This window comes from Pristis pectinata, chromosome 37 (genome assembly GCF_009764475.1).
Source record: "Pristis pectinata isolate sPriPec2 chromosome 37, sPriPec2.1.pri, whole genome shotgun sequence".
NCBI classification, from domain to species: Eukaryota; Metazoa; Chordata; class Chondrichthyes; order Rhinopristiformes; family Pristidae; genus Pristis; species Pristis pectinata.
In genome coordinates this window covers 59,434-81,210 of record NC_067440.1, presented here as the reverse complement: position 1 = coordinate 81,210, position 21,777 = coordinate 59,434, and the positions used below count along the sequence as shown (strand labels likewise).

The window sequence follows — 21,777 nt, the reverse complement described above, 5'->3', positions numbered from 1 at the left end:
AAACATCCTGGTGAGTCTCCTTCACTACAATCACATCGTTCCTATAGTATGATGACCAGACCTACACACAATACTCCAAGTGCAGTCTAAACAGTGTTTGGAAAACTTACAACATAATGTCCCATCTTCTCTATTTAAGCTCTGACCCATGACGGCAAGAATGCTACATGCCTTCTTCACACCCTCTTGACCATGTTGCCATTTTCAGGGAACAATGGAGTCAGTCATCGAGTGAGAAAACTGCACAGAACGGGCCCTGCAGATCAACCTGTTCATAGTGCCCACCAAGCTACTCCCATTTGCCAGTGTTTGGCCCATATCCTTCTAAACACCTATCTGCGTTCTTATCCAACTATTTCAATTATTATTGAATCTGCCTCAACCCCTTTCTCTGACGGCATATTCCATACATGCACCACCCTCTGTGAACTTACGCCTCATATCCCTTTTAAATCTTTCACCCATCACCTATGCCTTCTAGTTTTTAAGTTCTCCTTCCCTGGCATTTACCCAATCTATGCCCCTCATGATTTTATACATCTCTACAAGGTCACCCCACAATCTCCTACATTCCAAGGGATAAAGTCAGAGCCTGCCCAATCTCTCCCTCCAACTCAGGCCCTCGACTCCGGGCAACATCTTCTTATCTTCTCTGCACTTATCTGTTTAATGATGTCTTTCCCATAACAAGACAGCCAAAACGGTACACAATATTTCAAGGGTGGTCTCACCAACATCTTGTACAACTGCAACACCCAAACTGAAAGCCATTTGCCATTCCTCAGCCCACTTACCTGGCTGATCAAGATCCCCTGTAATCTTGGACTACGTCCTTCACTGTCTAGGATACCACCTATTTTATTGTCACCTGCAAACTTACTAACTATGCCTTGTACATTCACACCCAAATCATTTATATAAATAACAAAGATCCTAGCATCAATCACAGGCCTCCCGTCCAAGAAATGTCCTGCGGCCATCGCTCTCTGCTTCCTCCCATCGAGCCGATTGTGAATCCAATCCGCTGCCTCTTCCTAGATCCTATGTCATCTGACCTTGCAAACAAGCCTGTCATGTCGGGTTTTGTCAAAGGCCTTGCTAAAGTCCATATAGACAACATCCACTGTCAGACTCGATGACCCTAACTCTGTAGTTTCCTGGCTTGTCTTTGCTGCCCTTCTTAAATAACAGTACAACATTAACCTCCCTCCAGTCTTCCAGAACTTCATTTGTGACTAAACATGAAGCAAATATCTCTACAAGGACCTTTGCAATTTCTTCCTTCCCATTAGGTCCCAGGATGCACTCAGTCCCTAATGTGCTTTAAAGCTGCCAATACCTCCTCCCTGGTAATTTGTATTTGGTCCAAGACACTACCCATTTCTTAGCATCCATCATTTTCTCCACAGTAAAAACGGAGGAGAGATTGCCGTTAAAAATATCACCCATCTCCTGTGGATTCACACACAGACTGCCATGATGATCTTTAAGGGGACATATTCTCTCCCTTGCCACCATATTACTCTTAATATACCTACAGAATCTCTTGAAATTTTCCCTTAACACTGCCTGCCAGATCCATCTCACTTTTATTGCCCTACCAATTGTACTCCCATACTTCTTATAGGAAAAGGGGTTCATTTGTTCCCAGTTGCCTAAACCAAATGTATGCCTCCATTTTCCTCACTAGAGTCTAAATACGTCTTGTCAACTAGGGTTTCTCAAACTTGCCAGCCTTATCCTTCACCCTAGCAGGAACATGCTGTCCCTGGACCCTTGATATCACACATTTCAAATCCTCCCACTTGCCAGTCATCCCTTTACCAGCAAACAGTATCACCCGATTGACCTCTGCAAGATTCTTCCTGAACCTCCAGCACTTGTGAATCCATCCTAGTTTTCTCCATAGCTATTTTAAAATTAATAAAATGTTGCCCTACCTTGTTCCGAGAGGTCCTGTATTGCACCCTCTATAAATTGGTTCAGGAAAACTTTCTTGGGCACATTTAAAAAACTCAATCCCTTTGCATTATGGGCGGACCAGTTAACGTTAGGGAGGTTAAAATCTCCTACTAATACTACGGTATTGTTCTTACAGTTACCTGCAATCTCCATACATCTGCTCCTCTAATTCCCACTGACTACTGGGGGACGTCTATAATAGTCTTAGAGTGACAACTCCCTTCTTGTTTCTAAGGTCTACCCATATGGTCTCACTGGCTGATCCTCAGAAATATCCTCCAAGCACTGTTATGTCCCCCCTCAACAAAAAGGCAACTCCTCTTCCTCATACCGCTCACACCTGGAGCATCTGTATCCTAGAACATTGAGCTGTCAGTCCTGCCCTTCTCTCAGCCATGTATCTGTTATGGCTATGATATCCCAGTCCCCAGAGCCAATCCAACCCTGGACCCCTTGTTCTCTGTTCACTAACATTCTTTAGTGCCCTACCATTTACTGTACATATCCTACCCCTCTGACTTCTCAGAATACATCACCGTAAAGAGACCATCGACTTTCTTGACACCACCATATTTAAATTGGTGTAGGAAAACACCAATCAAAATCTCCCTCAAAAGTTGACTCCTGCCCACATGCACATTCCTGCACAAACTAACATCCTCCCACCAAACACATTTCTGAGCACTAAAGCAGCGACGCACACCTGAGAGATTCAGTCACGTAGCACAGAAACAGGCCGTACTGACCATCAAGGTTCCATCTGCACTAATTCCATTTTACTTAGTCCACACTTGTATCAACTGCCGTCAGCTTTAAATCATCTGCACACCAGGAGCACTTTACTATGGCCAATTAACACACTGACCAGAATATCTTTGGACGCAGGAGGAGACTGGAGCACCCAAGAAAACTCTTGCAATAACAAAAGCCTCCAAAGTCCACAAAGGAAGCACCAGTGGTCAGGATTGAACTGAGGCAGCAGCTCTACTAGCTGCACCACCCAAAGCAAGTCCCAGCTGACACCACCACTGCAAATGCAGTGATCGAAGGATTTCAAGCATGCGACAACAACCCCTTTACGCTCAAACGGATTGCACTAGAGGATAGTGTAGACACAGCAAATCAATGTATTGAAGTTAAGCATCCCGAGTGAAAGGGGATGATTGAAACACAAGGTCTTGTCAGGTTCTGCTTCTTAAACCTGGTTCTGCACGGGCAGTATGATGAACTTTGCCCTCACTAGGAGTTTTGGACCTACATACACCATATTGACAGGATCCTCCTGTTCCTCACCTACCCACAGTAGTTCCCCTGAAGCCTGGAACAGCTAGGAGCTCCTGCTGTAGAGGACAGCATCAATTCACTATTCTGTGCTGTAAAATCTTTAATCGGCATCCCTCCCACACACTCATAGTCAGTTAGGCTACTTGTGTGTCCCCATTTTCATCCAAAGGCTGATATGACATTAGACATTGCACAATTACAAAGGCTAGGGGGTCCTGCATTAGCATCATAGAGCTTAAAAGCCCACCGTATCCATGACATCCGCCAAGTTCCATCTATACTAATCGCATTTACCAGCAAGCAGGCAGATCCCACCATGCCTTAGTGATTCAAGTTTTCACCCAGACAATACTCAACTCCACCAGCTTCTCAGGAAGGGCACCATAGATTGTAACCATCCTCCGGGTGAAATGAAACTCTCAGATTCCCTTTAAAGTCCTTACTTCTCACCTTAAACATACACCCTCTGGTCTTCAATTCTTCTGCCACAAGGAAGAGGTTGTCTTGCTTCTTGTCTGCTTCGGTTGCATTCACCCCCTCCTATCCAGGATTTCTGACCAAATCAGATGGCCCTTTCTAATGCTGTGTGACTGGTTCTTGGTGTAAACCATCTGGGTAACTTCCCCCACTCGCTTCTTAATGTGCTGGACTACCTGCAGTTCAGAGACTCCAAGTCAAAGCTCCTCGGTCTGCAACTGTTTATTCTGGAATGCATTTGCCTTCAATCACACTGGTATCCAGGAACCACCATGTGCTACAACAGGGATATGTCCTGTCATCTTTAACTAATTTATTTCATGCAATTAGCTCCTTTTATATGAATAGAAGAAAAAACCTACAGCACTATACAGGCCCTTCAGCCCACAAAGCTGTGCCAAACATGTCCCTACCTTAAATTACTAGGCTTACCCATAGCCCTCTATTTTTCTAAGCTCCATGTACCTATCCAAAAGTCTCTTCAAAGACCCTATCGTATCCGCCTCCACCACCGTTGCCGGCAGCCCATTCCACGCACTCACCACTCCGAGTAGAAAAACTTGCCCCTGACATCTCCTCTGTACCTACTCCCCAGCACCTTAAACCTGTCTTCTTGTGGCAACTACTTCAGCCCTGGGAAAAAGCCTCTGACTATCCACACGATCAATGCCTCTTATACACGTCTATCAAGTCACCTCTCATCCTCATTCACTCCAAGGAGAAAAGGCCAAGTTCACTCCAATTTTTTTCACATGCATTTTTATCAGTTTGCTCCCAGTTCTCCACCATTTTAAAAATTAGGGATGGAATAGGCTTTAAAAAGTCTCAGAGTAAACGTTCACCAAACAGGTGGCTTCTTTCCCCATCTGGGAACAGACTATTGAAAGCCGCACTTACCTTTACTGAGAACTTACGAAGTAGAAATATACTCACCAATCAGCTCCTTGATTTGGACCAACATCACACTCTCAATCTAATGGCAGTGTTATGTTGTTTCTAGCAATGTAACCATCTCACCTCCAAAGCCAAGCCTTTAAGTACCACACACCACCAGCTCTCCAGTGCAATGGTGTGTGTTGGAGGCCCTGCTTTTAAACACCTAAGCTGAATCACCTGACTTTCATTAATTGGTCTGACACTAAAGGGCTTCCCAATTACAATTACAGTGGAGGCTCCTCCCATCAAGGTTACTTGTTCATCACCTCAATTGAGACTATATTCTGGGCCCTCCAAAGCAGATACAACGGCAACGACCTAGAGGCATTTTGACAGAAACATGAACAGGCAGGATAACGAGAGATATTGACTACATGCAGGCAGATGGGATTAGTTTAAATTGGCATCATGATCGGCAAACACATTGTGGGCTGAAAGGCCTGATTCTGTGCTGTACTGTTCTAAATCGAGTAATCAGGTGTGGCCTCTTTTGGACTGAGAATATTTTTAAGGGCATTTTCCACTGACTATATTCCTCAATCTCCCTAAATTTGTGTGATGACTCTCGACATCCAGGATGAAAATTGTACCATTGTGCGGAATGATCAGTGATTTTGCATTCTCTACAAACTGACGTGTGATCTTGATGCAATGTGGGTGCTTTTGTGCTGGGGGTTTAGCAATAGAGTCATGGAGAGATTTTCCACAGAAACCGTTGGTCCAGCAGTCCCATACTGACCACCAAGCACCCATTGTAACACGAATCCTACCCAGACCCATTTTATTCCCCCCACGTTGCCGACAACTTCTCTGCAAATTCTACCCCTCACCCACACACGTGGCAATTTGCAGTACTAATTAACCCACCAACCTGCATATTTTTGGGATGTGGGAGGAAACCGAAGCACCCAAGGGACATCTACGCAGTCATGGGGAGAACGTGAAAATTCCACACAAACAGCACCGGAGGTCGGGATCGAACCCGTATCACCAGAGCTGTGAAGCAGTGGCTCTACTAGCTGCACCAGTGTACCATCCAAATGAGTCGATGTATTTGGCTTTCACATCTAACCCTATGGGTCTTCCTGCTGGTACATTACCTGCTACATGTTTGTGCTTTGGCCAGATTATAGAATTCCCTGGGGTGTAGTTTTTCCCTTTCCAAATATTTCAGTTATTTATGGTTCCTGTCATTTGTTCCAATATATCGTCAATTTGTTTTTGTGTTTCCCCATGGACTAATTTGGTATTGGCATTGGTTTATTATTGTCACTTGTAGCGAGGTACAGTGAAAAGCTTGTCTTACAAACCGATCGTACAGGTCAATTCATTACACAGTGCAGTTATATCGGGTTAGTACAGAGTGCATTGATGTAGTGCAGGTAAAAACAGTAACAGTAGAGTAAAGTGTCACAGCTACAGAGAAAGTGCAGTGCGATAAGGTGCAAGGTCACAACAAGGTAGGTCGTGAGGTCATAGTCCATCTCATTGTAGAAGGGAACCGTTCAATAGTCTTATCACAGTGGGGTAGAAGCTGTCCTTAAGCCTGGTGGTAAGTGCCCTCAGGTTCCTGCATCTTCTACCTGATGGGAGAGGAGAGAAGAGAGAATATCCAGGGTGGGTGGGGGCTTTGATTATGCCGGCTGCTTCGCCAAGTCAACGACAGGTAAAGACAGAGTCCAAGGAGGGGAGGCTGGTGTCCGAGATGGGCTGGGCTGTGTCCACGACTCTCTGCAGTTTCTCGCGGTCCTGGGCAGAGCAGTTGCCGTACCAAGCCGTGATACGTCCAGATGGGATGCTTTCTATGGTGCATCGGTAAAAGTTGGTGAGAGTCAAAGGGGACAAACCGAATTTCTTTAGACTCCTGAGGAAGTAGAGGCGTTGATGAGCTTTCTTGGTCGTGGCATCCACGTGATTTGACCAGGATAGGCTGTTGGTGATGTTCACTCCCAAGAACTTGAAGCTCTCAACCCTCTGGACCTCAGCACCGTTGATGTAGACGGGTGCATGTACACCGCCCCCTTTTCTGAAGTCAATGACCAGCTCTTTTGTTTTGTGTCATTTGACTTTCTTTACACCTTAAGTTTTGTTCCCTCTCTGCAATGATGATCTCCTGGTTTTATGACGATGACAAAAGTTTCGGGCCAACATGTTGCTATAAATGTGAAAGCCAAATTCAGGGACCCTGGATATCGAGGGATGTCAAGGAAAAGGAAGTAGATGGTAGGTATAGAGAGCTAAAGATGGGGGAGTATAAAAAGTGTAGGGTGGCATTTAAAAAGGATGTTAGGAAGCCAAAGAAGGGTCACAAAATATTACCGGCAGACAGGATCAAGTTAAATATGAAGCAATTTTCCAAGTATGTTAAGGACAAAAGAATACTCAGGGAAAGAGTAGTGCCCATTCGGGACAACAGAGGCAATCTGTGCATGGAGCCAAAAAGTATCTGAGTTCAGAGATAGCCAGAGCTTCGTCAAGGGTGGATCACGTCAGAGCAATCTGACTGAATTTTTTGATGAGTTAAAGTGTATCGATGAGAGCAGTGCAGTAGATGTGACATACATGGACTTCAGTAAGGCCTGTGACGAGGTGCCACATGGGAGACAGCTCCAAAAGATTAGGGCCCATGGGATCCGGGGCAAATTATCAAACTGGATTCAAAATTGGCTTGGTGATAGGAGACAGATGGGGAAGAGTGGAGGGTTGCTTTTGAGATTGGAAGCCCATGACCAGAAGTGGACCACAGGGATTGATGCTGGAAAGTTTACTCCTTGTTATCTACATCAACAAATTAGATATGAATATAGGGGGTATGATTAGTAAATTTGCAGATGGCATGATAGTTGGTGGTGTTGTTGATAGTGTGGAGGTTGGCCTTAGACATTATCGACCAGTAAGGACAGGGCAATGGTACATGGAATTTAACCCTGGTATATGTGAGGTGGTGAAGTAAGGAAGGTCTGTCAAGTATGGGACATACACCATGAAGAGCCCTAGGGAGAGTTGAGGAACAAAAGTATCTTTTTGTACATGTCCAAAGATCCCTGAAGGTGGCAGCATAGGTAGATGGGGTGGTGAAGAATGGTGCTTGCCTTTATTAACCAGTGTATTGAATGTAAGAGCAGAGAGATCTTCAGAAAACATTGGTTAGGCCACAGCTGTAGTTCTGTATGCAATTCTGGTTGTCACACCAAAGGAAAGATGTGATTGCACTGCAGACTGTTCAGAGGATGTTCACCAAGACGTTATCTCGGATGAAATGTTTCATTGATGAGACGTCACTCAAGGACAGCTTCTATCCTGCCGTTATAAGACTATTGAACGGTCCCCGAGTAGGATGAGACAGACTCTTGACCTCACAATCTATCTTGTTATGGCCTTGCACCTATTGTCTGCCTGCACTGCACTTTCTGACTGTAACACTTTATTCTGCATCCTGCTATTATATTTCCTTGCACTATCTCAATCCACTGTTGTAATGAAATGATCTGTGTGGACGGCATGCAAGACAAAGTTTTTCACTGTACATCAGTACATGTGACAATAAACCAATTTACAATTTACCAACTTAGCATAGATAGGGGAGATAGAAATAATCCTTTCCCCATGGCACATGTGTAAGACCAGAGGCGAAAGGTATAAGGTGTGATGGGACAAGTTCAGAGGGGATCAGAGGAGGAACATCTTCACTCAGAGAGTTGTTGCAATCTAGAGCACACTGCCTGAGAAGTAGAAGCAGGTACTCTCACAACATTTAAGAAGCATCTGGATGGTCACTTGAATGGCCAAGACATATCAGGCTATGGGCCAAGTGGGAAATGGGATTATTGTAGATAGGTACTTGATGGTCGGCATGGATAGTGGGCAAAGGGCCTCTTTCTGTGCTGTGTGACTCTCTGACTCTATGGCATTCACCAATCAGTTTGAACCAAGTGTAATCCCTAGAAAATAAAGAGAAGAACTCAAGGAATTATAAAGTGACCAGGATTTGTTATTTATTCCTTAAATACTTCCCACTGTGCAGATGTAGAGTTACTTGTAAGTAGATACTCCCAGTCTACGTTTGCCAGGTCCGATCTTATTTTAATGAAATCAGCCCTCCCTCCTTTTTTTCACTCTTAACATGCTCTAGAATATCACCGTCCCAACATCTCCACCTACGTTGTCTTTCTGCTTAGTGAATACAGATGAAAAGTATTCATTTAGGACCACACCCTCACCTTCTGGCTCCATGCATAGATTGCCACTTTGGTTTCCAATGGGCCCCATTCTGTCCCTGGTTAACATTTCACTCTCAGTTATACTTATAAAAGCTTGGGATTTTCTTATTTATCTGTGACATTTCATGGCCCCTCTTTGCCTTCCCAATCTCTGCTTTATGGACCCCCCTAGACTCTCCACGCTCCTGAAGCGCCTTCCCTGTGTTCATCCACCTGATGATTCCCTTCCTCTTTATCAAACCCTGAATAACCCTTGTCATCCAAGGTTTCTGGGACTTGCTGTCCTTACCCATCCCCCTTATGTGAACACTCACTATTTCACCTGCCAAATGTAGATTTACCTACACTAGCAGCTCCAGGTCTATGTTCACTGAGCCTTGTCTAACGATATAGAAATAGACCTTCCTCTAATTCAGACATATAATTTCTGGGCCCCTTTTATCCTTTACCATAACTACCACAAAACTTAAAACTTACTGAGTTCTGATCACTCTTACCAAGGTGCTCTTCCACTGACACTTCATCCACTTGCCTGGCTTCACTCGCTGGGATTAGGTCCAACAGTGCCCTATCCCTAGTAGGACTATTTACACAAAGTTGAAATCTATTGTTCCATTCCTCTTACACCTCTCTGTGATTGGCCACCATATCTGCTCCTCTGCTGTCTTCTGGGAGGCCTGCAATATAATAGCAGCAATGTTATTTCCCCATTTTTAGTTCCAAACTTTATACTTTTACACGGGGAGTGGTGGGTGCCTGGAACAGATATGATAGTCGTGTTCAAGAAGCTTTTAGACAGGCACATGGATATGCAGGGAATGGAAGGATATGGATCATGTGCCGGCAGAAGGGTTAGTTTAATGTGGCATCGTGCTCAGCACAGACCGTGGGCTGAAGGGCCTGTTCCTGTGCTGTACTGTTCTATATGGCCTCATTTAAAGAGCCTTTTGAGACATCCTCCCTCATTACTGCAGTAATGGGGTCCTTAATCAATACTGTAATGTCCCCTCCCCTTTCATATCTCCCGTTATCACACCTGAAACTTCGATACCCTGTGATGTCGAGTTGGCAGTCCTGTTCTTCCTTCAGCCACGCCTCACGATCACAAAAATATCATTTTCCTATGGGCTGATCGATGCTCTATATTCATATGCCTTACCAGTCAGGCTGCTAGCATTAAAATAGATGCAACTTAGCCTTCCAATCCTCCCATCAGAATCAGATTTATTATCACTGACATGTCATGAAATTTGTTGTTTTGCAGAAGCGTTACGGTGACAGACATAAAATTACCATAAATTATAAAAATAAATAAATAGTGCAAAACAGAAGGAATACTGAGGTAGTGTTCATGGGTTCAAGGACCATTCACGGCGGAGGGAAGGAAGTTGTTTCTGAATCACTGAGCGTGAATCTTCAAGCTCCTGTACCTCTTCCCTGATGGTAGTAACGAGAAGAGGGCATGTCCCGGATGATGAGGGTCGTTAGTGATGGATGCCGCCTTCTTGAGGTACCGTCTCCTGAATATGTCCTCGATGGTGGGGAGGGCTGTGCCACCGATGGAGCTGGTCGAGCCTACAACCCTCTGCAGTCTCTTGTGATCCTGTGCATTGGAGCCTTCATACCAGGCTGTTATGCAACCAGTCAGAATGCTCTCCACCACACATCTATAGAAATTTGGAAGAGTCTTTGGTGACATACCAAATCTCCTTAAACTCCAAATGAAGTAGAGCCGCTGGCGTACCTTCTTCACGATTGCATCATTGTGTTGGCCCAGGATATATCCTCTGAGATGTTGACGCCCAGGAACTTGAAGCTGCTCACCTGTTCCTCATGTGTTTCTGCTTTGCCAACTGGACTGACCTAGCCTTTTCTATATATTTGATTCTACACCTAGTCCCTGCTCAGCCTGCTGCCAAATTAGTTTAAAACCTCCCCAAACGCACAGGCAAACTTCCCAGCATGGATACTGCACTCATTCTGGTTCAGGTTCAACCCATCCCACTTGTACAGGTCCCACCTACCCTAGGTATCTTCCCAATGGTCCAAAATTCTACAGCTCTCCCTCCTACACCATTCCTTTGCCATGCCTTACCTTTCTGCTCACATGGGTTTGTAATCCTTAATCCAATTTCTCTGAAATGATGAATTATTCCTTATGATTTCAAGGCCTAGAACTTTCAGGAACTGAAGCCCCATGTTACAGAAAGTGTTTGATTATAGCTTTGTCCCCATTTCCCGTTCTAATGGTATTGAGGTAGCCCGTGGGCCAAGTTCTTCCACTGTTCTGTATGTCTCCTATATAAAGATGTGGCAGTGTTTGCATTATATTGCACAGACTAAAATGCTGCTGTTCACAGGTAATCCTTTGGTTTATATGGGCCATCTTTCCTGTAGCCCTGTTACATACGTCTTTTATTTGTAAATTGGTTTATTATTGTCACACGTACTGAGTTACCGTGCAAAACTTTGTTCTGCGTGCCATCCGTACAGATCTATTCATCACATCAGTGCATCGGGGTAGCACAAGGGAAATTAACATGCCATATGCCTTCTTCACCACCCTGTCTACCTGTGTCACGGGAACGATGTACTTGTACTCCTAGACCCGTGTGTTCTCCAACCCTCCACTGACATACACCAGGGGAGAGCGGAACAATGGTTCAGGCTGATGGCCTCTCATCAGAACGGAGGAAAGTGAGAAAGAAAACATCTTTTAAGCTGCAGGGAACTATGTCTGTGATCGAGTACAGACTGACTCAGACTGAATGACGCAGTGGTGCAGTGGGTTGAGCTGCTGCCTCACAGCTCGAGCAACCCGGGTTCAATCCTGATCTCCAGTGCTATCTGTGTAAAGTCCGTATGTGACCATGTGGGTTTCCCCCGGGAGCTCCGGTTTCCAAAGGTGTGCTGGTTAGTACGTTAATTGGCCACAGTAAATAGTTCCTCATGTAGGTGAGAGGTAGAATCTGGAGGGAGATGTAGGGAGACTAAAGGACAACTGTAAGAGGGTGCTTGATGGTTGGCATGGACGGTGGGATGAAGAGCCAGTTTCTGTGCCTTATGACTCGATGTCACAAGGTAGCACAGGTTGAAAGAGAGAGCTGAAGACTCATTAATCACAGTAGATCTGCCTGAAGGAGATGCAACAGATAGAGATATAAAAAGAGAGGAGGGAAAGGAGATCTGTTGCTGAAACAGTGTTCCCAAATCCTGGAGTCGCTTGAGATCGCAAATTAATGGTAATTAATCGGAAATATTCAGCAGGTCAGCTAGCTAGTGGAGAGGGGAAAACATATCAGGTGGATGACCCTACATCAGAACCAACCAGTTCTGACACAAGCGGCAAAAAACTGGTGAGTTCAACTTTGAGCCTCAAGGGTTGATGAAGAGTTGTTCCCTTGATCTTACACTGGTATCAAGGCTCATTGGGACAGTGCACAGGACCAAACATAGAGTGGGTGTGGAATGAGGATGACTTGAAACTGGGGGTTTGCCCCAAGGATTGAAGGTTCTTCACCCAGAGGAAATGTTTCGGTCCGCGGAGGGTGGGAATAGAAGTCGCCTCGTTTGTGGTGGTGTGGGAAAGTGCGGCAAGAAGCTGACTGGTCAGTGGAGTTGGAAGAGTGGACCAGGGAGTCTCAGACAGAAAGCTTCCTTCAAAACCATTGTTGGAACAGGCACAGCATGAAAAGTCAGGGGGCTCAGGAGAGAGATGATGAGAAGGAGGAGGTCAAAGGCCAGTATATTTTGGAGACAAGAGGGCAAATAAGGACAGTGGCTTATTTGTGTGGCAAATGTCAAGCAACTGTTGTTCTCTAGCTTGTTTACTTTGCCTTTCACCTTGTTGTATAGTACACTCAGTACAAGCTAGATAAACCCTGAGTAAACCCGTATTATGTGGCTGGGAATGAGATTGTGTTAACCATCTGAATCCAATCACCAACCCCTGCACAATGATAGAGTCTCCAAAATAACATGAAATGTGTGGAGAAGACGTCACCAGGAAAATGAGTATGGAATAGGATTGCTCTGTGAGCCAGCAAACACGCGATGGACCGAATTGACTTCCGTCCATGTTATAAGGACAATATGAACATGAACAGTTTCGGTGGATCTGAGTTAGAATGTCAGGCATCTGAATCCAGTCCAAGTGTGTGAGACCAGTCACCAAGGACCAAAGGCCAAAGCTGCAGGAGGGACAATGCAGAGGGATTGGCGAAGTGTGGGAGGGGTAGTGCTGAGGCATCGACATTCAGTGGGAGGGGTGGTGCTGAGGGAGTGTCACATTGTGGGGGGCGGTAGAGAGGGACGTTGCACTGTGCACTGTGGGAGGCACGGTACAAAGGGAGTGCTGCACTGTGGTTTGAGTGATATTGATGGACGTCACACTGTGGGAGGGATGGTATTGAGGGATGTCACTGTGGGAGGGATGGTATTGACGGACATCGTACTGTGGGAGGGACGGTGCTGAGGGAGTGTCACACTGTGGAAGGGGTGGTACTGAGGGAGAGTTGAGCACAGCCAGAAAGGAATTTTTAATTATAAAACAAATAAAGCCGTATTAATAAATTTGTTTAGGACAAGCCCGTCTTGTCCATGAACTTATTTCATGTTGCCCCAGCTTGGTCACTCTCTGCTCTTGATTTTTACTGTTGAGTTTTGTTTCTCCCTGTGAATTGTTGGACTGTAGATGTTAATTGGGTCATCTCTACAGAGTGGGACTATTGAGATTAAGGGTTCTGAGGGGACCTTTTTCACCCAGAGAGTGGTGAACACCTGGAATACACTTCTCGAGAGAGTGCTGGCGGTGGCAAAATTTAAGAAATGTCAAGACGAGTACTTGAATCACCTCGGCACCGAAGGCCATTGGCCAAGTGATGGAAGATAGGATTAATAGGGTTAGGTTCCCACTGGTCCACATGGATTGGTGGGCCGTGTGGCCTGTTTTCATGCTGTATGACCTTATGACAATGACTCTGTGACCTCCCCCATCACATACTCACTGCCTCTCATCACACAGGCATTGTTGGTTGTAGAGGTATATGAGTGTGTGATGACACAGTGCAGAGGGAGCGTCACTCTGTGTCTGTCTGACCCCGGGAGTGTGTGATAGGATGGTGTAGAGGGAGCTTCACCCTGTGTGTCTGACCCCGGGAGTGTGTGATAGGATGGTGTAGAGGGAGCTTCACTCTGTGTCTGACCCCGGGAGTGTGTGACGGGACGGTGCGGAGGGAGCTTCACCCTGTGTCAGACCCCGGGAGCGTGTGGTGGGACGGTGCGGAGGGAGCCTCACCCTGTGTCTGACCCCGGGAGTGTGTGATGGGATGATGTGGAGGGAGCTTTATATAGTCATTGAGTCATACAGCACAGAAACAGGCCCTTTGGCCCAACTCGTCCATGCCAACCAAGGTGCCTCCCTGACCTAGTCCTATTTGTCTGGTTTTGGCCCATATCCCTCTACAGATTTCCTATCCATGTACCTGTCCAAATGTCTTTTAAATGTTGTAATTGTCACCCTTTCCACAACCAAGAGACAAACTGCTGGAGGAACAAGACCCGAAGCTTCGACTTGTCAAATTCCACCGCCCCCCCCCCCCCCCCCCCCCCCCACAGATGCTGCCTGATCTGCTGAGTTCCTCCAGCGGTTTGGGTTTTGCTCCCGTTCCACCATCTGCAGTCTTTTTAGTCCCCTCTTCTTCTGGCGACTCGTTCAATATACCTCCCACCCTGTGTGAAAAAGTTGCCCCTCAGGTCCCTTCTAAATCTTTTCCCTCTCATCTTAAACATGTGACCCCTAGTTTCAGACCCCCCTACCCTGGAAAAATGTTTGTGACCATCCGCCTTATCTATGTCCTTATATGATTTTATAAACTTCTGTGAGGTCATCCCTCAACCTTCTATGTTCTAGGGAACAAAGTCCAAGCCTATCCAGTCTCCCGTTATAACTCAAGCCCTCCAGTCCCAGTTGCATCCTCATGAATCTTTTCTGCATCCATTCCAGCTTAATGACATCCTTCCTATTGTTGGGTGATCAGAACTACACACGATATTCCAAGTACGGTCTAGTCGACGTCTTATACAGTTGTAACATGATACTCCAGCACCTGTACTCAGTGTCCTGACAGATGAAGGCCAGCGTGCCAAATGCCTTCTTCACCACCCTGTCCACCTGTGTCACCACTGTCAGGGAAATATCTGTACCCGTAGGTCCCTCTCTTCAGCAACACTCTTCGGGGACCTACCATTTACTGTGCAAGTCCTGCCCTGGTTTAACTGACCAAAATATGACACCTCACACTTGCCCAAGTTAAATTCCACCTGCTATTCCTTGGCTGAATTTTGCAGTTGATCTAGATCCTGCTGTAATCTTAAATAACATTCTTCACTGTCCACTACACAACAGATTTCAGCACTGTCCGCAAACTCACTGCCCATGCCAACTACATTCTCATCCAAATCATTAATATAGATGACAAACGACAGGGGACCCAGCACCGATCCCTGCGTTGGTCACGGGCATCCAATCTGAAAAACAACCCTCCACTATCGCCCTCTGACTCCAAGCAAATTTTGTATCCAACTGACAATTTTGGCACTCTAAATCCCACGTGATCTAACCTTCCAGACCAGCCTACTATGTAAGACCTTCTCAAGTGCCTTGTTAAAGTCCATATGGAGAACATTACCGCCCTGCCCTCATCGATCCTCTTCATCAGCTCTTCAAAAACTCAGTCAAATTCATGGGACATGATTTCCCATGCGAAAACCATGTTGACTATCCCTAATCAGACCCTGCCTTTGCAAATGATGGTAGACCCTGGCTGGGAGGTTCGCTGGTGCTTCTCGAGAGGGTTTAAACTGGTTTGGCAGGAGGATGGGAACCAGAGCACCAGGTCAGAAAGTGGAGGGACTGAGAGGAAGGTAGATGTCAGGGCCCGTAGAAATAGGCAGGAGAAAAGTAATGGACACGATGGGCCGGACGGGTTGAAGTGCGTGTATCTTAATGCTAGTATTATGGGTAAGAGTGATGAACTTAAGAGCACGGATCAGTACATGGAACTACGATGCTCTGGCCATAACAGAGACTTGGTTAAGAGAGGGACAGGAATGGGTGCTTAATGTTCCAGGGCTTTGATGTTTTAGAAAAGATAGAAAAGGTGGTAAAAGAGGGGTGGTGGAGTTGTGCTATTAATCAGAGACAATATCACTACTGCACTCAGAGAGGATATAATGGAGAGCTCGTCCACTGAGTCTATATGGGTAGAACTCTAAAATAAGAAAGGTGCAATCACTCTGGTAGGATTTTACTATAGATCCCCCGGTATCCACCGGGACATTGAGGAACAGATATGCAGACAAATTAGACAAAGGTGTAAAAACAACAGGGTTGTTGTCGTGGGGGAGTTCAAATTCCTAAATATAAACTGGGACCTTCTTAGTGCAAGAGGTTCAGATGGGGCAGAATTTGTTAGGTGCAGCCTAACACCTGTTTCTTAAATCAATATGTAGATCGTCCCAACAAGAGGAGGGGCCATGCTGGACCTGGTGTTGGGTAATGAGCCTTTCAGTGGGAGAACGTTTAGGGAACAGTGATCACAACTCTTAAGTTCTAAGGTAGCTATAGATAAGGATAATTATGGACCTTGCGGGAGAGTATTAAATTGGAGTAGGGCAAATTACGAGAGCATTAGGCAGGAACTAGGGAGAGTTAATTGGGAACAGCTACTTTTGAGCAAGTCCACATCTGACATGTGGAGGGTGTTTGAAGACCAACTGCACAGAGCACAGGACAGGAATGTCCCACTAAGAAGGAAGGACGAGGATGGCAAGGACGAGGATGGCAAGGTCAGGGAACCTTGGATGTCAAGAGAGGTGGTGAATTTAGTCAAGAAGAAAAAAGAAACACATGAGGATTTGGAAGCTAAGATCAATGGGTGTTCTTGAAGATTATAAAGAAGACAGAAAAGAACTCAAGAAGGGAATTAGGAAAGTCAGAAGTGGCCATGAAAAGTCCTTAGCAAGTAGGATTAAAGAGAATCCCAGGGTATTCTACATATACATCAAGTGCAAGAGGATAACTAGGGAGCAGGTAGGACTACTCCCTAGTGATAAAGGAGGGAACCTGTGCTTGGAAGTGGAGGATGTGGGTAACGTCCTAAATGAGTACTTTGCAATAGTATTTACCAAGGAGAAGGACATGGAGGATAGAGAGATCAGTGTGGAGCATTCTGATTTTCGAGGCATTTCGAGATAAAGAAGGAGGTAGTGTTGGGTCCCTTAAAGAACATTAAGGTGGATAAGTCCCCAGGCCCTGATGGGATATACTTCAGTTTCTGAGTGAGGCAAGAGATGAGATTTCTGGGGCCTTGACCAACATCTCCGTGTCCTCTCTAACCACAGGCAAGGTCCCAGACGATTGGCAGGTAGCTAATGTCGTTCCATTATTCAAGAAGGGAAACGGGAATAATCCTGGAAACTATAGACCAGTGAGTCAGTGGCAGGGAAGTTACTGGAGATGATTCTTAGGGATAGGATTTATGAGCATTTGGAAAACCAAGGTCTCGTTAGGGCTTTATGCGGGGCAAGTCGTGTTTTACTAACTTGGTTGAGTTTTTTTGAGGAGGTGACGAGGGTGATTGATGAAGGTAGAGCTGTGGATGTTGGCTATATGGATTTTAGTAAGGTGTTTGATAAGGTCCCTCATGGGAGCTTATCCAGGAGATTAAGATGTATGGGATCCGAGGTGAATTGGCCATTTGGATTCAGAATTGGCTTGCCCATAGAATACAGAGGGTAGTGGTCGATGGAAATTATTCTGGCTGGAGGTCCGTGACTGGTGGTGTTCTGCAGCGATCTGTACTGGGACCTCTGCTGTTTGTGATATATATAAGTGACCTGGATGAAAACACAGATGGATGGGTTTAGTAAGTTCACAGATGATACGAAGATTGATGGGGTTGTGGATAGCGTAGAAGACTGGCAAAGGACACAGCGGGATGTAGATCAGTTGCAGATTTGGGCAGAGAAATGGCAGATGGAGGTTTGCCCAGCCAAATATGAGGTGTTGAACCTTGGGAGATCAAATGTAAAGGGACATTATACTGTTAATGGCAAGACCCTTAACAGTGTTGATTAGCAGAGGGATCTTGGGGTCCAAGTACACAGATCCTTGGAACTGGCTACACAGGTTGATTGGGTGGTAAAGAAGGCATATGGCATGCTTGCCTTTATAAGTCGAGGCACTGAATTTAAGAGTCAGGAAGTTATTTTGCAGCTTTATAAAACTCTATTCTGGCCACATATAGACTATTGCATTCAATTCTGGTCGCCCCATTATAGGAAGGATGTTGAGGATTTGGAGAGGGTGCAGAAGAGGTTCGCCAGGATGCTGCCTGGATCAGAGGGCATGAGATGTAAGGAGAGGTTGGACAAACTTGGGTTGTCTTCTCTGGAGCTGCGGAGGCTGAGAGGAGACCTGATTAAAACTTATAAGATAATGAATAGAGTAGACAGCCAGCATCTTTTTCCCAGGATCGAAATGTCTAATGCCAGAGGGCATGCATCTCAGGTGAGAGGGAGTAAGGAGATGTGCATGGCAAGTTTGTTTTTACGCACAGAGAGTGGTGGGTGCCTGGAATGCTCTGTCTTGGGTGGTGGCGGAAGCAAGTACGATAGAGGCATTCAAGAGGCCCTTAGATAGGCACGTGAATGTGCGGGAAATGGAGGGATGTGAACATTGCGCAGGCAGAAGGGATTAGTTAAATTGGACACTTGAATACTAATTTAATTAGTTCAGCACAACATTGTGGGCTGAAGGGCCTGTTCCTGTGCTGTACTGTTCTGTGTTCTATCCTGTCCCTCAGAATCCTCTCCAGTAACTTTCCCACCACTGATGTTAGGATCAGCGACCTGTAGTTCCCTGGCTTGTCCTTGCAGCCTTTCTCAAATAAAGGCACAACATCAGCCGTGCTGCAGTACCTCACCCATTCTCTCTCTGGTTATCCTTTTGCTCTTAATACACTTGTAGAATCTCTTAGGATTTTCATTTACCTTATCTACTTTTCTGGAGCAGCAGAAGCTGAGGGGAGACCTGATACAAGATTATAAGACTATGAGAGGCGTAGATAGAAAGCCGGTATCTTTTTCCCATGGTCGAAATATCTAATACCAGGGGGCATGCATTTAAGGTGAGAGGGGGCGTTCAAAGTAGATGTGAGGGGCGTCTTTTAACCAGAAAGTGGTGGGTGCCTGGAATGCTCTGCCAGAGGTGGTGGAGGCATTTAAAGGGCTCTTGGAGAGGCACATGGATGTGCGGAGAATGGAGGGATGTGGACACAACATGGTGGGCCGAAGGGCTTATTCCTATGCTGTAATGTCTGCCTTTTCATTCGCCCCAATTCAGGGCTGTGACTTGTGGATCAGTCCTATATTTTTCGATAACTATTTTAAAACTGGTCCCAAAGTACTCCCCCACTTCCACCACAGTGCCAACACTGAAGGAATTGGGCTACAGCGAGACTGGCCTGTGGTTTGGTTCAGAGAGGCACTGGTGGGTTCAGCCAAATCTTGATGCCGGTCAATGTCCACAGCAAGTAAGGACTCTTGACCAGCAAATAAGGTTCAGAACCACAGATATCGATCAGATATCGCTGTTGGCAATAGCAAGTCTGGACAGAACTGCACCTCTTATCTTAATTCTTGTGCTTGGACCCCGTCTCTGTAACCTCCTCCAGCCCCTATACCCCATCCCTATCTCTGTAACACCCTCTGGCACCTACATCCTTCCAATCTCTGCAACCCCTTTTAGCACCTACTCCCCTCCCTCTCTCTGCAACCCCTTCTGGCCCCTACGCTGCTCCCTGTTTCTGTAAATCCCTCCAGATCTCTGCATTCAGCCAAGTCCAACCCTTTGATCATTCTCCATTCCCAGTTGCTCCACCATTGACTGCCTCGCCTCCAGCTGTCTAGGCCCTGAAGACTGGTACTCCTCTCTGGCCCTCTCTCCCACTTGGCTCTGGAACAGACCAGCCTTCCATCCAGTACGGCCAAGCAGTCAAACATAGACCTAACAGGTGAAGTTGGCTGTTCAACTTCAAAGTGCATTGTGGCAGAGTGAAGTTTTGCACTGTTGGGATTGGTCACATTCCAAATCTTCACGTCGCTGAACCAACGACATGCTACATTTATTTATTGTCCTCTGCTTCTTACAAAACAGCCCACTCAGTCGGCACCCCATCCACCCCCCTTAACACTCCCTCCCTCCACCACCAGCTCACAGCGGCTGCAGTGCCCACCGTCTACGGAATGTACTGCAGTTACTCGCCCGGGCTACTCTGACAGGACCTGCCAAAATCACCACCTCTCCCACCAAGCACAAGGGTAGCAGGAGGACCTCATCAACTGCAGGATCCTCTCCACGTAGCACACCATCACAACTTGGAAATCTATCACCAAAGGACAGTGCAATGTAAGAGGGGCAGTGAGGAGGGAGAACCGCACTGTGGGAGGGGCAGTGAGGAGGGAGAACCGTGCTGTGGGAGGGTCGGTGAGGAGGGAGCGCCGCACTGTGGGAGGGGCGGTGAGGAGGGAGGGCCGCGCTGTGGGAGGGGCGGTGAGGAGGGAGCGCCGTGCTGTGGGAGGAGGGTGAGGAAGCGCTGCAGTGTGGAAGGGGGGTTGAGGGATATCCACACTGTGGGAGGAGGGTGAGGGATCTCCGCACTGTGGGAGGGTCGGTGAGGAGGGAGAACCGCACTGTGGTAGGGGTGATGAGGGATCTCCACACTGTGGTAGGGGCGGTGAGGAGGGAACACCGTTCTGTGGGAGAGGCAGTGAGGGAGCTCCCTCAGCTAAATGAAGCCTGCATGGGGGAGCTCATCTCGATCCTACGCCCTTCAGTTTCAGTGGGAGGGGTGCCATCGCAGGACGTGGCGCCTGACAGATTAGGCTGTCCTGTGGGGTCTGGGTACAGAATCATGAAGCATCCTTTCGCTGAACGGTCCTGAGATGTGCCTGTGCTTCGTGATGAGCTGTGGGAGGTTAACTCGTGGGGTGTGCGAGAGACATAGAAAATAGAGTAGAGAACATTACAGCACAGTACAGACCCTTCTATCTAAGTCTCTTGAATGTCCCTAATATATCTGCCCCCATAACCGCTGCCGGCAGTGGGGGCCAGTCAGGATGCAAAGATCGTCACCAAAGGCACAGCAATCTCTTCCCTCGCTTCCTGTAATAACCTTGGATATATCCCGTCCAGCCCCGGTGACTTATCTATCCTAATGTTTCTCAATAGTTCCAGCACATCCTCTTTCCTCACGTTGACATGCCCCGGCATATCAGCCTGTTGGACACCATCCTCACAAACGTCAAGGTCTCTCTGGTGAATACTGAAGCAAAGTATTCATTAAGGACCTTCCCACCTCTTCCAACTCCGGGCACGTTTCCTCTTTTATCCCTGATCGGTCCTCCTCTCACTCTAGTCATCCTCCTATTCTTCACATACGTGTAGAATGCCTTGGGGTTTTCCTGACCCTACTTGCCAAGGACTTCTCATGCCCCCATCCAGCTCTCCTAAGTCCATTCTTAAGCTCCTTCCTGTCTACCTTGTAACTCTCCAGAGCCCTGTCTGAGCCATGCTTTCTAAACTTCAGGTAAGCTTCTCTTCTTCCTCTTGACAGGGTATTCTACATCTCTTGTCAACCACGGTTCCCTCACTCTACCATCCTTACCCTGCCTCAAAGGTCCAAACCTATCCAGAACCCCATGCAAGTATTCCTTAAACAACCTCCACATTTCCGCTGTGCACTTCCCCAAGAACGTCTGTTCCCAATCTACGCTCCCAAGTTCCTGCCTAATAGCATCATAATTCCCCCTCCCTCAGTTAAATACTTTCCCATAT

At 46.5% G+C, this 21,777-nt stretch overlaps 1 protein-coding gene across 1 annotated transcript in view; it reads left to right on the top strand.

Moving 5' to 3' along the window:
• Nucleotides 1-20,353, top strand: part of LOC127586488 (probable ATP-dependent RNA helicase DHX34) — a 37,237-nt gene extending 16,884 nt beyond the window's left edge. The window contains 1 exon segment of the mRNA XM_052044503.1: nucleotides 20,154-20,353. Within this exon segment, the coding sequence (XP_051900463.1) occupies nucleotides 20,154-20,353 (200 nt within the window).
• Nucleotides 20,354-21,777: the final 1,424 nt, after the last annotated feature.